The sequence below is a fragment of the Gekko japonicus genome, unplaced genomic scaffold (assembly GCF_001447785.1).
Source record: "Gekko japonicus isolate JY-2015 unplaced genomic scaffold, Gekko_japonicus_V1.1 scaffold244, whole genome shotgun sequence".
NCBI classification, from domain to species: Eukaryota; Metazoa; Chordata; class Lepidosauria; order Squamata; family Gekkonidae; genus Gekko; species Gekko japonicus.
The window spans coordinates 635,149-660,078 of NW_015165838.1; the positions used below are offsets into that span (position 1 = coordinate 635,149).

Sequence of the window (24,930 nt, forward strand, 5' to 3'; positions counted from 1 at the left end):
AAAGTCACAAGTGCATGCACACCTGCATGAACACACTCTGCCTTTTTTCCCTCAGAAGAAAGCATAGCCACATTTAATGGGTCCCAAAGTATGCTAGCACAGGATTAAAATCCTAGCGTTCTCTAGTGTCAAAATTCAGATGTTTTAAATAAAAAGAAAATAAAACAGAAGTCTACTGGCACCTTAAGTAGTAATATTTATAAGCCTTAAATTTTGTTAGTCTTTAAGGTGCCACTGCCACCAGACTCCCGTTTTCTTTTGCTACTGCAGACTAAGAAGGCTACCTATCTTATAGAGACAGATCAAGATGGGTAGCCGAGTTAGTCTGTATGTAGCAGCAGAAAAAAACAAGAGTCCAGGAGCGCCTTAAAGACTAACAAAATTAAGGTGCTCCTGGATTCTTGCTCTTTTCTTCCTATCTTATATTTAGAGTAAGAGATGCTTGACGCAGGCCTCTGAGAGAGAGGGAGCCTGGACCACAGAGCCGTCTCTGAACTCAGAAGGCGGGGGCAGCCTCGGCTCTGCTGGAAGGAAAGGCGGGCTACTGCTTTTAGTCTCTTCTCTCTCCCTCTATCGCCGGCATGTGGGCGTGTTTCCAGGCCGGGGAAGGCGGCGGCGGGAGCAGCAGCAGCAGCCGCCGCCGCCGCCGCTACCATCTCCTCCTCCGCTTCCCTCCGCCTTCCCCTCAAGTTTGTGCCTGTTTTAAGAAAGCGCAGCCCAGAGCCTCCCCGGCGGAGTCTTGCCTCAGCCGCCACGCTGCGAGGCCCGGCAGGCGTGCCGAGCGCCCTTTCCCGAGGCGTGAGCCATGAAGAGCCGGCGGCGGTGGAGGTGGCGCTGGCAGCACCGGCGCTTCGCCCTGGGCTTGATGCTCTACACGCTGCTGCTCCTGCTGCTGGTCTCCTACATGCTGGACTACGGAACCAGGAGAGGGCGCGCGGGCGAGGAGGAGCCGCCGCCGCCGCCCCGCCATTGCCCCAGCCTCGAGGAGGCGCTCGGCGACTGGAGCTGGGAGGAGCCGCTGCCGCCCGGAGAAGCAGCCTCCCAGGGGGCGTCCGGGAACCGGACGGGGAGCGGGGCCGCCGCCGCCGCCGCCCCGGGCAGCAGGGCCGGCGGGAAGCGGCATGTTTACTTGCACGCCACTTGGCGCACCGGCTCGGCTTTCCTGGGCGAGCTGTTCAACCAGCACCCGGACGTCTTCTACCTGTACGAGCCCATGTGGCACCTGTAAAAAAACCGCTGGCGCCCTTCCCCTTCCCCTCGGGGGGCAAGGCGAGCAACCTGAGCACGGCCAGCATCTTCGGCTGGCGGACTAACAAGGTGATCTGCTCGGCGCCGCTGTGCCCGGACGCGCCCTGGGCTCGGGCCGAGGTGGGCCTCATCGACGGCGCGGCCTGCGAGCGGAGCTGCCCGCCGCGGGCGCTGCGGGACCTGGAGGCCGAGTGCCGCAAGTACCCGGTGGTGGTGATCAAGGACGTGCGGCTGCTGGAGCTGGGCGCGCTCCTGCCTCTGCTGCGGGACCCGGAGCTGGACTTGCGCGTCGTCCAGCTCTTCCGCGACCCCCGCGCCGTCCACAATTCCCGCCTCAAGGCCAAGCAGGCGCTGCTGCGGGAGAGCATCCAGGTGCTGCGGAGCAGGCACCGCGCCGAGCCCCGGGCACTCCCCCGACGCCAGCTCCTGCCGGCCCCTGTCGCCGCGGCCGCTCTGCCCGGGGGTGGCGGCGTCGGCCTCCGGGCGCACCAGCAGCACCGAGCCGAGTTCTTTCTGGGCGGCGCCCTCGAGGTGATCTGCCAAGCCTGGCTGCGCGACTTGCTCTTCTCCCGCCGCGCCCCGGCCTGGCTGCGCGCTCGCTACACGCAGCTGCGCTACGAGGACCTGGTGCTGGAGCCGCGCGCCCAGCTGCGCCGCCTCCTGCGCTTCGCCGACCTCGCGGCGCCGCCCGCGCTGGAGAGCTTCGTGGTCAACATGACCCGCGGCGCCGCCTACTCCTCCGAGCGGCCCTTCCTCATCTCCGCCCGCGACGCGCGAGAGGCCATCCACGCTTGGCGGGAGCGCCTGAGCCGCGAACAGGTCCGCCAGGTGGAGGACGCCTGCGGCGAGGCCATGAACCTCCTCGCTTACCCGCTGAGCGGCGCGGACGGCGATCGGCTGCGAGAGGGCGCCAGGGGGCGCCCAAGCGCTCCTCCTCACCCAGGTAGCGTCCCACTAGCCTCTCTCCGAGCTCTCGAGGGCAAATGTCTCCGTGGCTCTCTCTTTCTCTTCCCCTTCCCCTTCCCCTTTTAGCAGGCACAAATCCGGAACTGTGAAGTCTTTCCTGAAGCGGCTGGTCTGTGCATTCGTGCTTCACCTGCCATTTGTTCAGGCAGGAACAACGCCCCCGTATTTCCTTTTCCACTCAACCAGAGCTAGGAGGATAAGATGAATCCAGGCACTGCTGGAAAAAGATTTTCTCCCATGTGAAGCCTTTGTAATAATGATGTGTAGTCTGGGTCCTGTGTATGTGTATTCTTCAGTAAGTCCCACTGAATTCTATAGGGCTTACTCCTAAGTAAGAACACACAGCTTGCAGCTCTGAGGTCTGAAATCAGGGATGCCAGGCCAAACTTGTCCTGAGTCTTGAGCTTGATGCAATGCACACCAACCGACCTGTCTGTCATGGCTTGGCAAACTGGCTGGCTGACTTGTTCTCTCTACCAGCAACAACAGCTATATTTGAACCAGAAGTTAAGCCCATTGAACCTGTTTCCAAGTAAGCGTATTTTAGGCTGCGAGAAAATGATGTCTGCAAAACAGGTCACATCACCTACTTGCCTGCTTTTGGTGCTCAGCTAGGCAGTGACTTGCATCAGCCTTACATTAGTGGGATTAATGGGCTGCTTGGCTTGCTGTTTCTCACACCACGTTATATTTGGTGTACACTGTTTTAAGTGTGAACATTATGCATGAAGGCCACAGATAATTGTCTGTGTACACATATATACTGCAAGTACATTTTTTGCAGATCCATGGTTGGTTACAGCTTGTTGCTTTATGGTAGTAAATTGATAGTTTGCTCTGCATAATCTGTCAAATAGCACACAGTGGCAAGTGCTGAATGTGTGTATACACCTTTTATCACTTTGTGTGCTGCAGAGCTAAGTCTTATGTGTGTTTTTGAAGAAGCTGCAGTGAGTTCAATGGGACTTTCTCCCAAGCTGTTGTACTTCAGTAAAACTGAGCAGTGGAAGGAAAACTGTATTTCTCTCAACCCACTAGTTGTGAGAGAGGTAAAAAGTGTTTGAGAGAGTTGACAGAAAAGGGATCTAGCTGCAAAACTGGAAACTTTCATGCAGCCTGAAACTGTCCCCAGCTACCAGGAAGTAAATGCCACAGGTTCTTATATTTATACTCTGCTTTTCTGTCCAGTGGGGGCCAAAGTGACTTGCAACACGATTCCTCCATTTTATCCTCACAACAACCACCCTCTGAGGTAGATTAGACTGAGAAACAGTAACTGGCCCAAGGTCTCCCAACTAGCTTCCCTGGCAGAGTGGGGATTTGAACCTGGGTCTCCTAGATCCTGTTCTGACTCTCTAATCAACTAAATCTTGCTAACTCTTCAATGGGATACAGGATTGCAGGATTGTCTTTGAAGGATTAATGATCTGAGGACTTATAAACTGAATGGAATTCAAAGCTCAGTCTAGAAAAGCCTGGTGTGCTGTTGGTCAGTGACGGAAGCCAGCCTGTCCTGAAGGGGAGGGGCTGCCATTCCCCCTGAAAGCACCGGTTCCTAGCTTGTGAATGCTGCTGGAGTCTAGCTTGCAGTTGGAAGCGCAGGTCTCCTCCTTGGCACACAGTGCATTTTATCAGCTTCAGTGGAGGAGCCAGATGCAGGCCATTCCTCGAAAAGCGTGACGTGGCCATGGTGATCTGCACTCTGGTTACATTAAGATTAGATTTCTGTGTTGGGTTTTACATGCGGTTGACTTCTGAAACAGTCCGGAAACTTCCATTGGTCGAAAATGTGGCAGCCAGGTTACTGCGGGAGACTAGATACAGAGATCACATTACTCCTGTGCTTAAAGATCTATACGAGCTGCTTTGCCACCAGTTAAAAAGATTTTCTTCCCAAGCCCTGCTCTCTGTGTCACTGCTTGCAGAGATAAACCGGGGTGGGAGCAACCAGAGACAGGGCTTTTTCAGTGGCAGCACCTTGCCTTTGGAATTTCCTTTCCCCTGAAGGCTGCCTAGTACCTGCCCTGTTTTCTTTTGGGCACTAGGTCAAAACTTTTCATTTCATCTGGCTTTCAACTGATGGTTTTCATCTTTTAAAACTGGTCTGCATTTAGCCTGAAGATTGTTTTCTATCGTTTTAGGTTGCTGGATGTTGTATAGGTTGACTTATCAGTAGTTATTCTTCTATTATTTCATGATTTTATTGTTTTTGTTTTTACTTTTTGAGCTACCTCAAGCAAGTACCTGAAGAGGTGGTATATACGTTTTCTGGATTAATTGGGAAAACTAACTTTGAAGTTAGCAGAAAAGTACAGCAAATGCTAGGCCCTTCGGTCCACAAACTAATTTGTGTTGCGTAATGTGCTAAGAACAACCCGGAGTGGTGGAACTGACATGATGAGCTATGGGATATAAAGCATTAGCTAATTCTGTCTTTGATTACAGTTTCTACTCATTTGCCTGGGACAGATGTTCCTAACTGGCCTGTAATTTCCTGGTTCCCTTCTAGGCCTCTTTTTAAAACTCAGTAGAACAGTTTCTATTGTCCAGTCTTCTGGTAGAGTGGCTGATTTTAGTGATAAGTTACACATATGGGTTAGTAGACCAACAGTCTAACATTTGAGTTCCATGAGAACTCTTGGGTGTATATGCCATCAGGACCTGGTGACTTACTGATTTTTATTCTCCCCAGTAGGTCTACACTAGACCTTCATTTTTTGTCACCTCCATTGGACTTAGTTCTTCAGACTCCCTGAAAATAGTGGCTCTTGCATGGGTACATGCCCTATACTTTCCACAGTGAACACAGATGCAAAGAATTTGTTTAGTTTCTTTGGCATCTCCCCATCTTTCTTTAACAGTCCTTTTATTCCTTGGTCATTTAAAGGCCCAGCTGCTTCTCTGACTGGTTTCCTGCTGTGGATATATTTAAATAAATGGTTTATCATTTGTATTGATACTTTCTGCTTCCCAATTTCTCTTTTCACATTCCTAATTACTTACACCTTTTTTGCTGGACCCTGTGGTGCCTTATGTCCATTGGGGCATACCTTCCTCTTCTTAAAAGAAGGCTTTTTGCTTTTTATTGCTTCCTTGACTTGGGGTATTAACTATGCAGGTATTGTTTAAAACTTGGCAGTACTTTTCCTAACCTGGGGAGTGCATTCTATCTGGGCTTCAGTTAGTGTGGTTTTAAATAGCTTTCAGGCATCCTCTAGGAATTTGACTCTCTTGTGTTTCCCTTTTGGCTTCCCTTTTAACTATTTCTCTCATTTTTGTAAAGTTCCCTCTTTGGAAATCAAATGTTACAGTTTTGGACTTCAGGGGTAAGTTTTCATTGATATGAATGCTGATCTTCATAGCATTGTGGTCATTGTTCTCACCATATCTTGAGCCCTGCTCAGACCCAGGTCCCCTCTTGCTGACTGTGATCAACTGTTCCAGTGCACATTCATTTCTGATGTACAGGAATCTCATTTCCACTGCATGACTGGTATTTACCCAGTCAATGTGAAAGTGGCTGAAATCACCCATTATCACACCATCTGATGTAGTCATCTCTGTTATTTCCTTCTCCATCTCAAGATCAGCCTCAAGGGTTTGATCAGATGGGTGATAGTATGCCCTCACTTTTAAGTAACCCTCAGGGCCCAGTATTTCCACCTATATTGCTTCTGTTAGGGAGTTCATTCACCAAATGTTTTCTAACTTACTTGATTCTATGCCCTCTTTGATACATGATGCAGTGCCCCCCCCCGTGTCCTTCCCTGTCCTACCTATAGAGCATATACTCATGGATAACCATATCCCATTGATTTTCCCCTTTCGACCATATTTCTGAGACACCCACTGAATCTAAATTGTCATTGAGCATCAAGCACTCCAACTCCCGTACCTATGACCGATCACAACTACTGTGTGAGACAGGATGCTGGACTAGGTAGAACACTTGATTGATCCAGCAGGGCCCTTCTTATATTCTTAATGTAGATTTATGTCAATTTATTCTGTTTGTTTGGTTTTTTGGTAGGGATTGATCTGTTTGTGCTATGCAGAGTGCATCATGGCACTGTGGACACCTGATGGCATATATCACATTAGAGGATCTATACGCATTGTAATTTGAATCATGGACAAGGCATCAAAAAGCTTCCCTTGTGTTTGTGTAGAGAATGTCTGCAGAGGCTTAAAGTTAATTCCAGATAGCTAGCTGTGTTAGTATTTAGTGGCATCGTAACACAGGAGTCCAGTGGCACCTTAAAGAAAGGCGACATTTATTCCATCGTAAGATTTCTTGAGTCAGAACTCCCCCCCTCCTCAGATGCATTGAAGCATACATCCATCAGTTTGATGTTTTTATAATCACAACAGAATATTTATTTATTTATTAGTATTTTTAGCCCGCCCTACCCGCGAGTGGGCTCAGGCCAGCTTATAAGAGGGCAACAATGCCCACATATAAAACAGGATTAAAACAAATTAAAACAGAATAAAACAATCAAAATAAATATAATATAAAATCATATAAAATAAGCAGGGGAGGAGAGAGATGTTGCAAAGAGAGTCTGGTTTAAAACAGGATGCAATAAAAAGAGTAATCGTTTCACTCAGAGTGGGTGAGGACTGCTTCCAACTGATGTTAGCCAAAGATAGTGTTTTATCACCGATGCCAAGCCCGCCAACTGCCCCCATCTGTCATGCTCTGACCTTGCCAATGTGATGGTCACCTACAGATTAGACTACTGCAATGTACTCTATGTAGGGCTGCCTTTAAAGATGCTTTGAAAACTTCAGGTGCTCCTGAATGTGGCTGCTAGATTGCTGACTGCCCCCCCCCCCCGGTCTGCATCTATAACATCAATACTTCGGCACCTGCACTGGCTTGTGGTCACTTTCTGGTGCAGATTCAAAGCGCTGGTTTTGACATAGAAAGCCCTAAATGGTCTGAGACTATCCTACCTGCGGGACTGCCTCTCCCAGTATGAACCCTCTTGCCTCCTTTAGATCATCATTGCAGGGCCTTCTACAGGTGCCTGGCCCGCAAATTGCCTGCTTGTCAACCACCATGGTGAGGGCATTTTCAGTGGTTGCCCCTTCTCTCTGGAACATGCTCCCCGGGAAGTTTGTGCCCTGTGGGATCTTCCAGCATTCTGTAGGGCATGTAAGGTAGCTTGGTTTTGTGCAGCCTTTGGCTAACCTTACAAATCGGGGACCTGGCCCGTTGTTCACAGTAATCTTCTGTGAAGTTTGTTTTAATTGTTTTTACTGTTCCATTTATTGAGTTTATTTGTATTGTGTTGTATTTTTAAATGTTGTAAGCTGCCCTGAGTCCCCTGTGAAGAGGGTGTAGGTATATATTAAATAAAGTAGACATAACATAAAATCTACTGCAAGATAAGCAGTTATAATAGGAAGTAACAGAGGTATAGCTGAACTAATTGACATTCGTAACACATAGGATATCCAAGATAGTAACATGTGAGTAAGGAATCCCAGGTCCCAGTTAAGATGTGGGGGGAATAGTCCTGAACTTGTGAAAGAATTCTAATTCAGCAATTTTGCATTGCATTCTCCCTTTAAAGTTCCCTTGTCGGAAAACAGTAACTTTTCTATCAGCAACAGAAGTCCCTGGAAGTGGTTTCTGAATGTGTCATTTTTAAATGTCAGATTTATGTCCATTTATTGTTTTGGGTAGGGACCGACCTGTTTGTCCAATGCTAAGAGTCTAATGGCTTTGTTGACATATGATGGCATATATTACATTGGAGAATGAGACAGAGATGGTGTAGCTGATGCTATTAGGTTTTAAGCCGCTTGCTGATCATTTTCTCCAAGTTAGAAAAGCTTAGAAAGGCAAAAACTTGAAAATTCTTATTATGGTGGATCCTACCTAGATCCTAACCAACCTGTAAAGACCTTTGAGAAATAGATACCTTTTGAGAATTTTTCTCTGGCATCAGAACCCGTGGTACAAAATAAGGCTGTTTCCATGGAAGAGAGAATGTTTTATGGAGCTCTTAGTAGTGCAGCCCAAGGAAGTCTTCTTCCTCAGCTTCCTACCTGATGTACATATTTGCCTCCTCTTGTCAAACACTGGCATGCATTAAAACAAATCCATGAGTCTTCCGGTTTATGGCGACATGCTAGCGGATGCATCTTTTGGACCTCCCGGGGATGTGCTCTGCGCACCAGCGGATAGGAGGGGGGGCAACGGGTCGCTACCCCCCCGGAGCCTTGGCAAAAGGCTCCTAGCCATGGGGTTTTGAGGGGCGACCTCTTCGCCGGCGCGATGCGGAAGAATTAAGGCGCTCCTCCGCCCCGATGGTCCTGCTGCTGAGTGTCCAAATGGAACTAGAGCTGCTGACCGGGACAAGCGTTGGAGATCGAGCGAGTTAAACGGATTCCGAGCACAGCCGAATGGCCGACAATAAACTGTGAGTCGGGTTAAAGTGAATATGAGAACTTAAAAAGAAAGCTAGCCCCCCATGGAGCGACGAAAAACGAGCAGGGGAGGGGCCCCTCCCAAATGCATGAACGAAAGCACAATATAAATAGGGGGGAGCGGAAGAGTAAGCATTTAAAATTGTTTTGAGAGACTTACCAGAGCGTGGATAAGCGTAAGGGCGAATTTCAGAGACTCTGGCAACTTTTATAAAAGTAAACAATCCATAAAGATGGCAGGGAAGAAAGCAGACAAAAACAAACTTGTAAAAGTGAAACCAGTTGGTAGCCCTCGACTGGAAGAGACCACTGAGCTCTCTAAAATGTTGGCTGATTCCTTGCGCCCTCTGCTGGATGAGATGACTAACATCAAGCAACAGTTGTCAACAATAAGTCAGAGTATGGCATCTCAGCAGCTCCAATTGACTGAGTCTTTAAAAGTAACGGAGCAAACGGCTGAGAAGGTGAAGAAAATGGACGGCAACACTAAAAAAGTTAAGAAAAAGGTGCAAAAGCTGGAAATTAAACAAACTGCGGAAAAATCACAACTTTTACAGCTGCAGATGGAGAAAGCAAATCTGGTCCTATGGTTTCAAGGGGTTCCAGAATTAAAAGGGGAGAAGCAATTGCTGAGTGAAGCATTAGCCCCAGTTACAGATTTGAAAGCGGAATATCTTCACAGTGAGATGGATGTGGTCTACAGGTCCTACTCCTCATACATCAAGAAAAATAATCTGCCTGGGGAAATGGTGGTCAGATTCTCGAAGAGACATGTGAGAGATTCTATCTTGAAAGCAACTACTGGAACACCCTTGAAAATTGGGGACAATAACATCAGGATTTTAAAAGATATTCCATTTGAAATAAGACAGAAGAGAAAGAAATACAAAGATTTAATCTTTTTTCTACAAACAAATGACATTGGATACAGATGGTTAATTCCAGAAGGTGTCATTTTCAAACTCCATGACAAAAAAGAAAAGATTGACTCTGTTTTTAAAGCATGTGAATTCCTGAGAGTACAGCTGGGGGAGCCAGCCGAAGACAAGAAGGAAGAAGAAGAAAGCAAATCTGCTGGTAAACTGGGCTCGGTGTCTTCTGACGAGGACTCTCTCTCTCTGAAAAGGGGGCGGCTGCTCCCACAAGTCCATATAAATTGAGGATCAGAAAAGATAAGACAAAATAAAGGCTGAAAGACTCTGAAAAGTGAAAACAACATTTATATAAGCTGTTGTTACGATCTCCTATTTTTGGGGGTTTAGTTACAAGTGGTTTTCTTTCCTTTCTCCCTAGTTGTAGTTTCACCTTCCTAATTTTTGGTTATAGTTTGTAGCCTTTTGAAAAAATTCAATAAAAAACTCCCCTTAGGGGGATTTAAAACAAAATTAAATAAAAACAAATTCATGTGTTTTCTGCAAAATTAACCTTGGCAAGCTAGTTCAGAAGCTTTTTTCAGTGCAACAAATGTTTTTGTTGTTCAGTCGCATAGTCATCCGACTCTTCGCGACCCCATGGACCAGATCACGCCAGGCCTTCCTGTCTTCCGCCGTCCTCTGAAGTTTGCTCAATTTCATGTTCGTTGCATCTATGACACTGTCTAACCATCTCATCCTTTGCCGTCCCCGTCTTCTTTGACCTTCAATCTTTCCCAGCATCAGGGTCTTCTCCAGTGAGTGCTCCCTTCTCATTTGGTGGCCAAAGTATTTGAGCTTCAGTTTCATTATCTGGCCTTCCAGGGAACAGTCAGGGTTGATTTCTTTGAGGATTGACTGATTTGATCTTCTTGCAGTCCAAGGGACTCTCAAGAGTCTCCTCCAGCACCATAGTTCAAAAGAATCTATTCTTCGGCGCTCAGCCTTCCTTATAGTCCAACGCTCGCAGCCATACATGACTACTGGGAATACCATTGCTTTGACCATGGGGACTTTTGTTGGCAGGGTGATGTCTCTACTTTTTATCATGCTGTTTAGGTTCGCCATCACTTTCCTCCCAAGGAGCAGGCGTCTTTTAATTTCATGGCTGCAGTCACAGTCTGCGGTGATCTGGGATCCCAGGAACGTGAAGTCTGTCACTACTTCCACGACTTCCCCTTCTATTTGCCAAGGAGTGATGGGGCCGGATGCCATGATCTTAGTTTTTTTGATGTTGAGCTTCAAGCCCACTTTTGCGCTCTCCTCTTTTACCCTGAGCAAGAGGCTCTTTAGGTCCTCTTCACTTTCTGCCATTAGAGTGGTATCGTCTGCATATCTGAGGTTGTTGATCTTTTCCCCAGCAATCTTAATTCCCGCTTGTGATTCATCCAGGCCAGCATTTCGCATGATGTACTCTGCATATATATTAAATAAGCAAGGTGACAGTATACATCCTATGTACAAATGTAATATTTTACATAAAGTTCTTGTACACTCATACATTTTGAATAATAAGAAATTTGGGATTTATTATTTTTTTACATAGCATTTCAGTAAAGTAGTCAAGGTTACATTCCCATTTGGTATAGATCCCACTTTGATACAGAAATCATACTGTGATCGTCAAATCGGGGATTATCCTGGATCAAGAATGAACCTATGTGTTAATATTACTGAGAAGGAAGACGGTTGATACCATTATTACAGCCACCATATAAGGAAGCTTTTGATCCTCATTTTAGGTTTTATTATTCTGTGTTGTGCTGCTCCACAAAGAATGTCAGTCAGAGTAGTTATGGTTTAACAGCAGGATCCTCTGCATGTTTATTCAAAAGGCTAAAGTTGCTTGCATTGTTTCTTGGGAATGAATTGCACTGAACTCAGTGGCACTTGCTTTTGGATCAGGCTCCCCATACTCATGTTTTTAATGTAATTCATTTGCAGTTAGGTCTGCAACGTTTAGTCAGTCAGAATCAGGCAGCAGATTCAGGCCACATATTGATTCTTCTTCTTCTTTTTTTTAAGTAAGTAGTTCTAATAAAAGCAGTAGTGAAAACTATAGGTAATGGGAAGCATTTCTGAAAAGTCCCTTTTTCTCTCCTTCAGGAGTGAACATGTCTTTTAACATAGTGCCTGGAACACATATGTGCATCATATGAGGCTTCAATCTGGTGCAATACGGAGTAAACCCTAATGAACATAGAAGTTTATTTCTGAGTAACCAAGTATGGTATAGTGTGATCATTTTAATTTGTTGCTAGCTCTAAGTTCTCGCCGCCTTCTTCACAAAGTCACAATACCAGAAACACATATTAGTAGGAGAATGAACACAGTTCTGTTTTTCCTTTTGCAAGGGTTGTGTGTGTATGTGTATGCGTGAAGAAAATACTGAAGTAACAAACATTCCACTTCTTCTGAACTGCAATGACCTGTTTAAAAGCTGTTTCTGTTCTCATTTGCAGAGGTATGAGGTACAAACAGGAATAGAATTCTGCTTCTAAGGCCAGTTTTCCTGCATACATGTGCAAATGGATACTTCAGAGGATTCTGGCATACTTCCTTTCCTTTCCTTTAACTTTGTCCTGCCACAGAGCCACGTTTTCTGAAAACAGTAATGAATGAATTCAGCTTCCCAAATGAGGCCGTTTCAGCTACTCACATTTTGCTGTAGAAGAGCAGTGGGCAGACAAACATTTCTGTGTCTGAACTGGAGATCAAACAAAATGTTGGCATAGACCGATGTTGGCATAGACCGAGTGGGACAGAATTTCAAAGCTTTGGGAGTTGATTGGCACAGGGAAACATTTTTTCCTTTCACATGATAGCCTAACTATATTTCAAATTCATATCTTTCAGTGTATTCTCTGTAACTCAAGTACATTTTAGAAATATACCTAGTATCTGAAATAATTTGATATTCTTTTGATGGCTGCTAAAAAAAACCCCCACAGGAGGATTGAAAACAAGAAGCTGTTTTTAAAGATGGCAATTATATAAGCTTTTGAGGAAGCAGTTGAGGATTATTATTATTATTAGCCATAATGTCACAGCTGACTTATGGCTAGCCCGTGGGGTTTTCAAGGCAAGAGATGTTCAAGGCTGGTTTGCAGTTGCCTGCTTCTGCATAGTGAACCTGGTATTCCTTGGCAGTCTCCCATCTACATACTGATCAGAGCTGACCCCGCATGACTTCTGAGATCTGATGAGATCATTATAGCGAGTAGCTAAAAGGATTCTATAGGTGTGCTTGAAACAATGAGTGAGCTGGATCCAGATTATATTGGCAATTTCCACCAATTCCCTCTTCTTGCTGAACACACACCTCATGTTCAGGTGGGTAGCTGTGTTGGTCTAAAGCAACAGAACAAATTTTGAGTCCAGTGGCACCTTTAAGTCCGAAGTTTAATTCTGGGTGTAAGCTTTCATGTGCTTTGGTGTAGTGGTTAACTGCGTGGACTCTAATCTGGGAGAACCAAGTTTGATTCCCCACTCCTCCACTTGCACCTGGCTAGATGACCTTGGGCAAGCCATAGTTCTGATAAGTTCTGATTCAAGATGCGTAAGTGAGTGAAAAGTATAGCTAAGATTGGATTAAAGGAGTTGGTAAAACCTGTGAATAGCAGCAAATAGCACACAGATAATAAAAGAGTTAACAAACAGATGCAAGAACTGAGTGACTTAGCATGTGTCGTGAGATAAGAACCCCATATCTCTGTTAAGCCCTGGGAGTTCCATTGTCCTGAGTGCTGTAATAACTTGTAATTCAGCACACGTTCTAGTCTGTTCCTGAAATTCCTTTTCAATAAAATAGCAACTTTGACGCCCACTGAGTGTCCATGTTGTTCCTCAAGGCCTCCTAACAGGAGCAGCATTTAATGGATATCAGTGGGCTGCTGTGGAAGGGGGAGAAGGAGCAAAGTTCTGTTCTGCTAATGGAAAGTTTAGTCTGCCTCCAGGACAATAAACTGTAAAGCATTCAAGTGATAATTTTTGCATGCTGTGAAAGAAGAAGTTTGTAAAATTATCACAGTACTGCTCTGTACAAGATAACCTCCTTTCCTTGGAAACTGGTAGGATTTTTTTTTTTAAAAAAAATACTTCATGCAGAGTTCTTGACACACAAACAAATAAGAACCTAAGATTCGTCACGAATTCAGAGCTGATGGCAGATGAATCCGCTCAGCTTTTCCACACAAGGGCATTGTGCCATCAAGAATGTCTCAGTTTATTTTGAATGCAGCCTGTTTGTTTGGTGAGCCAACTCCTACTTAAAAAAATCCCCAACAAAACCCAGAACAGTGATGTGATGCCAAAAGGCTGTTGGGTAGTGGCCTATTGTGATGTCAGGTACTAAGAATACATTTTCTTTTGGAACTCTTAATGACCCCAGACTTTAAAGAGAAGCAGTTTCTCCTGCAAGGGGAGCTCTGGGAAGTGGAAAGTTTTGAGAACAACTTCAGGGAAACATCGTAACATTCCATTCAGGAGTGTGACCCACAAAGTATGTTTCTAATTGTTGAAGCAAAGTGATTGTACCACAAATTGGGGTTTGGCACACTAACCTCAGAATCCTAAAATCACAGATCGCTGCCAAAAATAGGACATACTTGGCTGCTTAGCTCAAGATTTGTTTCCATTGCTTCAGATGTCATGAAGGAATTATCATACCAAAAAAAAGGGCCTTTTATGAAAACACTAGAAAGAAAATAAAGTGAAGTATGAATGATCTTTGGGCATGTGGAAAGTTCTGTTTTTCCAAAACTGTGGCAGCAGTGTATATTAGTAAAACATGCTGCTTCTAATTTTGCTTGCAGAAATTTATCCAGAAGTTATTCTTATGTACACTTGGAAGGTCTTATGCCTGTATTCACGCACGAGACAGACACCTGCATGAGTGAAGGCTTAAAAGCATATCTACACACCCGTTACAAGGGTAGACCTTTACTGATGTGAGTCTTGTCATTACTTGACAAATAATGAATGAAAATACTGACTCAGACCCACAAAATCTGGGTCTAAGGATGAAATGTCCTCACTGCATTGTTCCAAATGTACCTGATATTGTTCGGAGTTGAGCTCAGCTAAATAAATGCATCAAATGGCACTTTTTAAGAACACAAAAAGGTAGCTGGGTCGCCTGAAGTAAGGTAGAGAGAAGGACCATTGCTTTAACCTAGCATTTGTCAGTAAATTATATTGTTAAGCCAAGAGAAAGTTGAGCTCACCCCATGGTTGACAGATGTACTGTGAGCTCTAGTTTTATATTTATGTTCAGCCTGATAATAATGATACTTTTTGAGTATGTAATGTAACATTACAGATTGCAGTACTGATTTTACCCACACACTGTCTGGCAGACATGAAGCAGTTTATGTTGTTGCACTTATATGCTTCCAGGATGAGGAAATGTACATCGGAATTCTGAATTTACATTCAGTACACTAACTGAATTCTGAATTTAGGCAGCAGTCTTGTGCATACTTAACCTGAGAATAAGCCTCAGTGAATATACTAGAATTTAGATCTATTTGTATAGGATTGGACCCCCCACAATATAAAAATCTTAAAATATGAGGTAGAATTTTCCTTATGAAATACTACTGATCGAGGTTGTGATATTCACATGTCACTGTTCAAACAGCTGACCAGATGTTAATTATCGAATGCTTAACTAAAATTTACTTTGGGTCATTTGTTAACAATCTTGACATAATCAGTACATGTGTATTTGGGACTGTCTTCTCTGACAGATTATTTGTACAGCATGTGGTTGAAAGCTATGAAGAAAAGGGGACAATTAAGCATGCTTAGTAAAAGAACAAAACTGCATGATAGCGTAGTGAAATGTTTATCTGCTTTTGACCACTTGGAAGAATTTCAGCCAAACTTTGTACTTTTCCTCCCTTGCACTTTCTAGGTTTATTTTATTCCTCCGTTTTAATTGAAGTGACAATAAGACGTTGCATATATTTGCATTATACTCTTTGTAATGGGAACAATCTCATCAAATGAAAACATTTAAGTTCCTTTGGTTTCAATGAAAGAGTCCACAGCACTCTATATGGCACATACGTATGTTCAGGAAATATATGCTGGTGGGGGCACAGTATTGGGGTTGCTAGCTCCTTCCTGGCACAGTACTTATACATGTATAAACAGTATACTTATAGGCTCCGTCCTGGTTCCCACCTCCTACACATGTTGCCTTTGCATATATATCTCATGTACAGTGGTAGTCTGATGCTTGAATTGATTTAATTGAAATCAGTGGCACTGAAAATTGCTTAACTGTGGTTGGATTGTGCCTTGTGTTTACAGCTAAGTCTGTCTCTCCCCCCCCCCCCAATAACTGCTAGCCTTGTGACACTGGAAAGATGGGGGATTAGTTAAAGTAGGCTATTTCCTCTTCAGGTTTTAATGTGGGTCAACTTATGGCCCTTGACACTCTTGCAAATCCTTTCCCTTTAAAGGATTTAATTAGGTGTAACTGATCTTGATGGAGAGGACGGGAGCAAAAAAAAAAATCCCTAAGAAGAGGGAGTATCTAGCGCTTATAGCAGTGAGTCATAACCGATAAGTAAAGATTTTAAAGCCAGCACATTGGCTGACAGGAGTAAATACATGTAGGTGAAGAACAGTGATGAAGGATGAAATTAATCCTTCCATGCTTGGAATTGATGAGAAGATGGGAGGGGCAGGCTCTCCTTCTCCCTACTGATTTTTCAGGGCAAGGGCGTAGGAAGTGGAGTGAGTCTGCTGGACACCGAGCTGCAGCTGAACAGGCAGGAAAAAGGGTAGGCTTTCTCTTCTCCCTTGGAGCTGTGAGGAGTGCCCGTACAGGCCCCCTAGGACGTGAACCAGGGCACGAGGAGGGGGTTGTGCACGCTGTCTTCTCCAAGGACTAAAATTTCTCTCAAAGGATCTTACCTATTTAATTCCACAATATCTGCAGGTTGGATGTGCTACGTTCATTGCAAAGAGATAAAGCAATTTTTAAAGGTACCTGTCTTGCGATGGGTGATGTGAGAGAAGCACAATTTTGTAATGTAACCTTTTGTGGAGGAATCTTGAAGATAATAGTTAAAAACTCTGATGAGGCTGAATGTTGAGTTTTGATTTTACAAAACGGAGAAGAAACTTTTTTTTTCACGGACACATCCTTATAATCAGGTAGAGTGTGATTTCTTGTTCAAAGAAGTCAACGATGGACTCAGTAGTAAGGAAGGTTAGTGAAAAGAAATTGCCATAGCTATTTGGAGTACTTTGGGTGGGTTAACTCACCCATGTTTCTTCTAGTGCAAAGTAATTATTTCCCCCCTTAATCTCCCTACATTGAAATCCTTGTGGGACTGGGTCAAATAGAGTGTTGACTGTGGCTGTCCAGATTTTGGCAAGTCAAAAAAAAAAAAAGTTGATGAGGATCTCATGTAGAAGGAAGGAAAATAGATATGCAAGCGCTCCCTGATATCATCAGAAAGACCCTGACTCCTATAGTCTAACGTTTACCTTCCTCTGTTGTACATTTGGGATCATTCCTTGACTGGGTTTCTGTGTCTGAAAGGCACGGCTGAGCTGTGACCTTGGCTTCAGAGCGATTGACCTCATGCTATCGGGGAGAGTCTGGCAAGGTATTTAGAGCCAGGGAAGGCAGCCTGTCAGTCTTGAAGTGTTAAGCTCTGATGGTGACGGTGACCTATTTTAATATCTAGCAGGGCTTTCGGTGTATGTTTACTGTCCTTCAGCTGAAATTAAATGAATCCTGTTACTCCTCTGCATTTTAAAAGAATCAAAAGAACTAGCCAGTTTTACATTTATGAAATTGCATTAGTATTTCCTTATCAGTCAGAGGCCTGAAACCTGGTTATTTTAAATGGATGAGTAAAATGTAGCCTTCCTCATGCATACCCAACCATGAGCTCCTTTCGTGTCTAGGCTCTGCATAAGGATTATTCAGTGATCCCCTATAGCCTCTTGGTCCCGGTTTCTGGCCTTCTTGCAATTTATGTCCCCCTCTTAAATACAGATCTTATGTAAAACTTTTCTATCTCTATCAGCCTTCCTTCTCTCTCTCTCTCTCTCTCTCTCTCTCTCTCTCTCTCTCTCTCTCTCTCTCTCTCAGCAGTTGACTTTACTTTTGAAAGCTTCTTTGCCCCACTACCACAGCTAGGATGTCTGAATGCTTTTCATGACATCACTTCAGCTTAGACAATGGCTGGATCTGGAGGGATGCTAATGACAACAGCCTATTTTTAACTTCTTATATATAAATTATACTGGTACATACAAACCTTTTGTATCAAGCCATAAAATTGTAACTCTGCCATTTTTTACTGTCAAGTGTTTTGAATCCCACTATAATTGCACTGTGATGGCTCGTTGGGAAAAGCACGTTTCAGCTTAGTTCTCCCTGAGGGTAACCATACAGAATATTAATCATGTGTCTTTGTTTTGTATACTAATTGAGAAACACAGACGTGTGTACAGCCCAATCTTATTGTATGTTTACTCAGAAGTAAGTCCCGCTGTTTTCATTGAGGCTTAGTCACCAGATAATATGCATAGGATTGCAACTTTAATCTTGTAAGTACATGCATATTGATACGTTTAAAAAGTGCAGATCAACAACCAGTTCTTTCACATACCCTTTTCTTCCTACTGATCCAGCTGCTCTTAGAAAGTAGAAAGTAACACAAACAATTGATACCACAGAGAAGGGGGAGTAAATAAATTAATTGCATTTCATCACAGGAGGCTTGGGAAAACAAAGACATCTTCACTTGGCATGTAAATCTCCAGGCCAAATGAAAAGATAAAAGGAGGGAGCTCCACAGAACAAATGCAACTAAAGTCCTATCTCTGGTGACTACCCATTTTACCTCAAATAATTGGAGAGTACATTGCAGGGCCTTAAACAAGAATCTTAGAAGTCAGGCAGTTAAATATGGGAACTGGCCTAATTTTTACATACCTTTGCAACCCAGATGGAAAGGGAGCAGGGTAATGGGAAGCTAATGAAGTAATTTCTGTACTGGTAAGATTGTTCCAAATCCTACACCAGATAGCACTCTTACAACTGCGTTCTGGTCCAACTGCTTTGCAAACTGTCTTCAAAGGTGGCCTTGTGTAGAATGCACTGCTGTAATTTGTATGAATATTTGGGTCCCCATCTTGCTGTTCCAGGAAGGAAATCAAACATATTGTTTAAATATACTACATGGCAAAGATAAGACCTGCTCATCCATCTGCAAACCTCTATCTAATAGCACTCACAAACCATTCTTTCAGGGAAAGCACAACTAGATAATCCCAGACTGGCTACACTATCAGCTAGCAGTACCTCAGTGTTATCTGGATTGAGCTTCAATTTATCGGCCGTCATTCATCCCATTACGATTCCAGGCACTTGTTTAGAATATATATCACCTCAACTGAAAAGGAGAATTTAATGTATTTTGCATACCGTTGACTTCTTGCTACAAACCTCTATACAACCTCTTTTAGCAGTTTTGTGCAGATCCTGAACAGCATTTGAGACAAGAGGAGCTCGTGGGCACCCACCCTGTACCTGATTCCCACTACTGCTTTCCAGTGTTGATATGACATAGAAAGTACAGTGCCTCCAACATCCATCTCAGACAGTTCGATCAGAAGGATACCATGGTTGATGGTACTAAATATGGCCAAGAGGTCCAGGAGAAACAACAGGGTTGCGCTTCTGTCAGTCAGGGTGCTTAAAGTAGCAATCCTAAGCAAGTCTCCTCAGAAACAAGTCCCAGGTTATTCAGTGGGAATTACTTCCAGGAAATTGTCTTTAGGATTGTGCCCTAAGTGAGATTCCATTCCAAAACTGGATCAGAAGCCAGACTGAAATGGTTCAGATGCCTGGAATTGAGTCACTACTGTTTGCTGAAGCACAGTATCCAAAGGAAGAGAATTTATGAATGGCCAACAGGATTCTGCTAGGGGTGTGCATTCAGATCTACCCAAGCTGAAATTTTCAGGTATATTTTGGCTTCCCAAATGTATCTGGGTTTTCTTGGGGAAACCAAAAAGAATCCTGAGAAAATCCCAGATATATCTGGGAATTTTGGGTAGATCTGAAAACAGTGGAGAGGTAAGAGCAGATTGCTCCTACCTCCCAGCTGTTTGTTGGACATGCTTATGCAGTTCCTTTAAACTTTAAAGTAACTTCACAAGTCAGCCTGAGGATGACCTGGGTGGTGGGGAGCTGAGAGCTCTCTGCCACTTCGGCTGTGGCTGGCTTCTCTTGCACCTCATGATTGACTGTGCCCACGGGGAGCGGATCACTCCCCACCGGCGCAGTTCTGCACTGCCTCCTTCTGCTGCCTGGAGAGGGCAGCCCAACCAGGATTGGCTGTGCCTAGGGGAGCCAACTGCTCCCCACCTGCACAACTGTGCACTGCCTACTCCTGCAGCTCGGTTTAAACTGGGCTGCAGGAGAAGCCAAGCAAACTCCAGGATTGGGCTGGTATTTTCTACTGGTACTTTTCTTCTTGGGTCTATTGGACCTGAAAATTTTTGGGATTTTCAAAAAAAAAACCTGGATCCAAATACCACACTAGTATTTGGCTCCAGGATGTTTTGGGGATCCAATACACACGAACTGAAAAATTATGGTAAAATACTCTGCACACCCCTAGATTCTACAAAAAAAGGTTTCATAACCATGTCTTCCAGTGTCATTGGCAGAAACCTTTTTCTCAAGGTGACGTTAAGTAACACCTGGACCTAACTAGTAACTGTCCCCCAAGAAGCTGTAATGAGCCAGGAGGGCCAAAGATCAACCTGTGAGGTGGTAAGCTAGACTTTTTAAAGGAATTTATCTACGTCATTAGATTGAAATAACTGAAATGGAATATATAAATTGAATAAATAAATGTGAACCGACTGCATCTGTGAAATACCTTGCAAACAAGTCACAGTGAACCTCCAAGCTCTCTACAGTATCTTCTTGGGGATCTGAGTGGAGAAGACTCCCCCCCCCCCCATTACAACCTGGAAAACATAGAAATGGACTCATTTCTTATTGTAAACTCGGAGACTATATAGACTAGACTATGCAGCATCCATGTGAAGTAACTGCTGTGAAATAAAATGTGTTTACTAGAATTTCATTCAAAAGAGTCCTTTGTGCCTGGCAGCCCTATAGCCTACTATATCAGCCATATGAATTTTCATGTTACCGAATGCTGTATCTTAAAGCATTATCCTTTTAGTATGATCAAATACTTCAGTCTTTGAGGTTAAGACACCCATAACTTCTTATTTTCACAGTATAGTATGTCATGAAACTCAAGTCTTAGAAAACTGTTAGTTAAATTAAAAATGTACCTGCCTTGATACCAGTTTCTCAGATAATGAGATAGGTATATTCAGGCTCTGTTCAACCCAGTTTCTGTGGATGAAAGAGGTAGACAGCACAAGGCAATGATATGCTTGCTTAAAGGTGTTAACTATTTAACACAGGAGGTGTTTGAGTAACTCAATAGGTGCAAAGAAAAAAAAATGGAACTAACTGCTGGGAAATACTTCTTGATCAAAGATGCAGAGGTTTTTTCTATGTACAGCCCAGTTACTTTGTACCTATATAACAATGTTAATAAGTTTATTTTAAACTAGTGATTCTTAACAGGGACTATACACCCCTCTGTGGAGGCAATCTATAAATGGGAAAGGGGTTAGAACTGAGGGGCAAATAAGGGACATTTGGGATTTTAGATCGCTTGTTCTCCAAACTAGCAGTGGTTTTTGACAGCCAGTTGGATAGAATTGTTTTATACTTTCCTCAGCCTGAAGATAAAATCCCAAATGTGTATATTTGATCATTAAGGTACTAGTTGGTGGCCATCAGGCACAAGAGTCACATTGAATATATACTTGAGGTTTTTGTATTATACGTATATGGCATAAATGTATAGGTGTAAATAAAACTGCCTTCTCTGCAGTGCTGTTGTTATATTCTGATTTTTTATTTCTGGCTGGGGAGCATAGCATACTTAGTGGGTAGTTGAACCTTAAAGGCTGAGAAGCAGTTTTAAGTAGGTATCAGAGAAAGCAGCAGTTGCTGAAGCAAATCACTGAGGGGAAATTATTCCCTTGCCTCTCTCTCCAGTGGGGACCCAAAGTGGCTTGCAATGTCCCCTTCTCCATTTTATCCTCACTCTGTGTGTGGGGGGGGGCATTTGAGGTTACCCAGCAAAAGTCAATGGGGGAGTGGGGATTCAAACCTGGTGTCCTAGAGCCTACTCTAAAACTTTAACCACACGGTAGTTTCTCTTGCTGAAAGTGATTTTATTTCATCCAGACTGAGACTGACCTTAACTGAGACCTTGCCCATATGCTTCCACCTTCTGAGATAAGGGGGACAGTCACGGCCTTCTCTGCCATGATGCCTCAGTTTGGGGTGGGGGGGGGAGAAGAGCTGGTAAACCTGTATGTTATCACAGGGATTACCTGTACCTCCTATAATTATGTGAAATTTAAGCTGTTACCATGGTTGCCTGCTGATGCCTGAAGTGCCACTGGGGGAAATGGGGCGTCATGCTGAGAAGTGTTTGGAAATCCCGGAGCATTCCATGATGTCACATCTGGAAAAAAACTGGAAGTGACATCACCATGCCAGTGTGTCAGTCCCCCACATCCAAAATGCTCCCAGGATATGGTAGCTGTGGCCTAGCAACCCTAGCTGTTACTGATAAAGTATGAAAGCCAGTCAGTGGAAAGCATCATACTGAGGTGTGACCTACCTTGAGCCTCAGTGGCAAAGGTATACTATAAAAGTAAATAAAATAAAACTATCACAAAAGTATGGAAAATAGAAAACCATAGCAGTGATTTCCATACATATCTAAGTGCTGCTGGCATTTAGCTCCAAAGTCTTTGAGTTAATGTGAAATTAATTTGCTTCTTGATATGTAATGCAGCTGCCTCTCTAGGGAATGTGATGGCATACACCTAGTTGACCCGTCACCTGGTTGTATTCGTATATTAGTTTCCAAATAAATTTAATGTGCATGGAAGCTTCTGAAATCATGTCCTAATCCAAATTTTCAATTTTCCCCCCTCACCTCTACAGGCTAACAAACTGGCAGCTGATATGTAACAGGATACAGACAAGGACACATGCGTTGAAAGCACACAGCAATGACAGTGAATGGCAACTTCTACTGTAGGTTCAGCATGTCAGTCCAAACACAGACGGACTTTAGCAGAGCAGCAGACATTGCTATAAAGACAACACTGAGTAAGGAAACTGACATGGTGCAATGTGAATAATGGTCTCTCTGCTTTTGAAGTACTTTATTTTCCGCCTCCAAGCTGCCCGTGTGTTTTCATTTCTTGAGACTGCCACTTCCAACAAGCTTTATTGGCACATGGACAACCAGCTACCACAGGAAGAGGCATATTGGAGTGTGTGGTTTGTCAGCGGACTCTTACTTTGTTTCACAATATTTTTAATGTATTTTAAATGTCCTATTCATTTCATGAAAGGAGAACAAACACAATGCCTATGAAATTCATGAGTCCTTATTAGTGAAGGTATACAGTCAGTTGTGGAGCCACAGTGGCTCAGAGGTTAAGACGATGAGCTGCAGACTGGAAGGTCTGTAGCTTGGCTGTTCAAGACCCGAGTGCCATGTGATGGAATGAACGCCTGTCTCTGGCCCCAGCTCCTGCCAACCTACCAGTTTGAAAGCAAGAAATTGCAAGTAGATAAATAGGTACCACTTCGGTGGGAAGGTAAGAGAGTTCCATGCGCCTCGGCATTTAGTCATGCCGGCTACATGACCATGGAGATGTCTTTGGCTTGGAAACTGAGATGACCACCACCCCCTAGAGTCGGATTCGACTAGCTTTCGAACAAGGGGAACCTTTACCTTTATTATACAGTCAGTTAATGTAAGGCAGTAGTTTCTCCCCTGTTCACACCTACCTTTATCACTAACAGGGCTTGCCTCTTCTCTGCATTCATCTTTCTCTCCTTAAAAACTGGGGAGGGTGATAGCGGTATGACCTTCATTTGGAAACCACCGATCAACTGAAAAGCTAGGTTTATTTTAACAAGAGAGAGTACATAGCAAACACAAACCATTTCTATCAAAAGTAGTATTTGAAATGTAATTGAACAACAAAACCCAACTTCTCACCAAATTTATTTGCTACCCCAAATAACCTTGAGATCATCTGGTGCTAGGAACTGGAGCATAGTAATTTTTATTAGCGTGCCCCTGCATTTCTGAAATAATGCTATTGTATTAATTGGGGGGGGGGGGGGGGTTTTTTAAAAACTGTCACTGTTCTCTAAGTGAACTACAGTAGTGAACGTTGGAAAATTCTGCCCTAGCTGAGAAAAGACCTACTAAGTTTAGATTTCTAAGAGAAACTTACATTCTAAGCAAGGTTGTACTGAATTTTTGGTTCGTGTAAGCACCAATTTGCATTCTTGAGGGTTAAGGTATGTTTTCATCTTTATTGTACACTGTTAATTCATAACATACCTGCTACATGCTCACCAAAGAACCTGGTTGGGCTTCCAAGCTACAGAAGATGGTCTTCACTATACTGCGCATGGTGTCTTATCTTTTTCTACCCTGACTCTTCCCGTGTTATTGCTGTCTGTTTCAGAAGCTGCAACATAAATTTACAAAGCAGATGCTTTAATGACAAAGTGATCTGCTAGGCTGTAACAAATGCATTTCTTGTGAGTCCCTGTCTTCGAGGTATCCAAAACACCCTATTTTCAACATGCTGAAAGGGTGCCAGTAACTCCTGTTTTCAAGCAAGATGTTCTTGTTCAAGAAAACTTGATCAAACTTACCTTTGTTCTTACAGAAGAAGCAGCACAAGATCCACAAAATGCATTCAAACTGAAGCTCAAAAGCACTTTTTTCCACCTTGTGTGTTCACAACTTAGTCCTGTGCCTGTTAATACTTTACTTCTATTGACCACAATGGTAATTGCTAGCCGTGGACTCTGAACATAAAAGGGACTGCTGGTTTACTAATGTGGTGTGATGACAATATGAAGGAATTACACAGTTCAACAAGGACCTAATTCAAAACAGCAGACAAGGTAGTACTTTTACCTTGATGTTCTATCAGCACTAGATTTGCTACCCCTTATTTCAGTAAGTATGGTATACAATGGTATACATTGAAAACAGCCTTTTAATGTTTTAAATGACTTTTAATGTGCTGTAAATAAGCTTCACTGTTCTGCCTTCAACAAATTAGAGTTGTTTTTTTACCTTTTGTAAAAAAGGGCTGAACAATTAGAAGACCCCACTGGGCTGAAAGTAGATTAAAGAAAATACCAGCATTCATTTGAGTACAGTGATGAATG

At 43.6% G+C, this 24,930-nt stretch overlaps 1 protein-coding gene across 1 annotated transcript; it reads left to right on the forward strand.

Annotated features, from left to right (window-relative positions):
* The first annotated feature begins 775 nt into the window (after positions 1 to 775).
* On the forward strand, positions 776 to 23,151 carry CHST7 (carbohydrate (N-acetylglucosamine 6-O) sulfotransferase 7). The gene is made up of 3 exons (XM_015410959.1): positions 776 to 1,224; positions 1,272 to 2,191; positions 22,663 to 23,151. The coding sequence occupies exons 1-3, from the start codon at positions 806 to 808 to the stop codon at positions 22,665 to 22,667; spliced, it is 1,344 nt and encodes a 447-aa protein (XP_015266445.1). The 5' UTR covers positions 776 to 805; the 3' UTR covers positions 22,668 to 23,151.
* The last annotated feature ends 1,779 nt before the right edge of the window (positions 23,152 to 24,930 follow it).

What these genes read in the sequence shown, in the direction of transcription:
- CHST7 (XM_015410959.1), top strand. Translation starts at nt 806, where the DNA reads ATGAAGAGCCGGCGGCGGTGGAGGTGGCGCTGGCAGCACCGGCGCTTC. An exon ending in TACGAGCCCATGTGGCACCT is followed by an intron (nt 1,225 to 1,271) that starts GTAAAAAAACCG and finishes GGGGGGCAAGGC; the next exon opens with GAGCAACCTGAGCACGGCCA.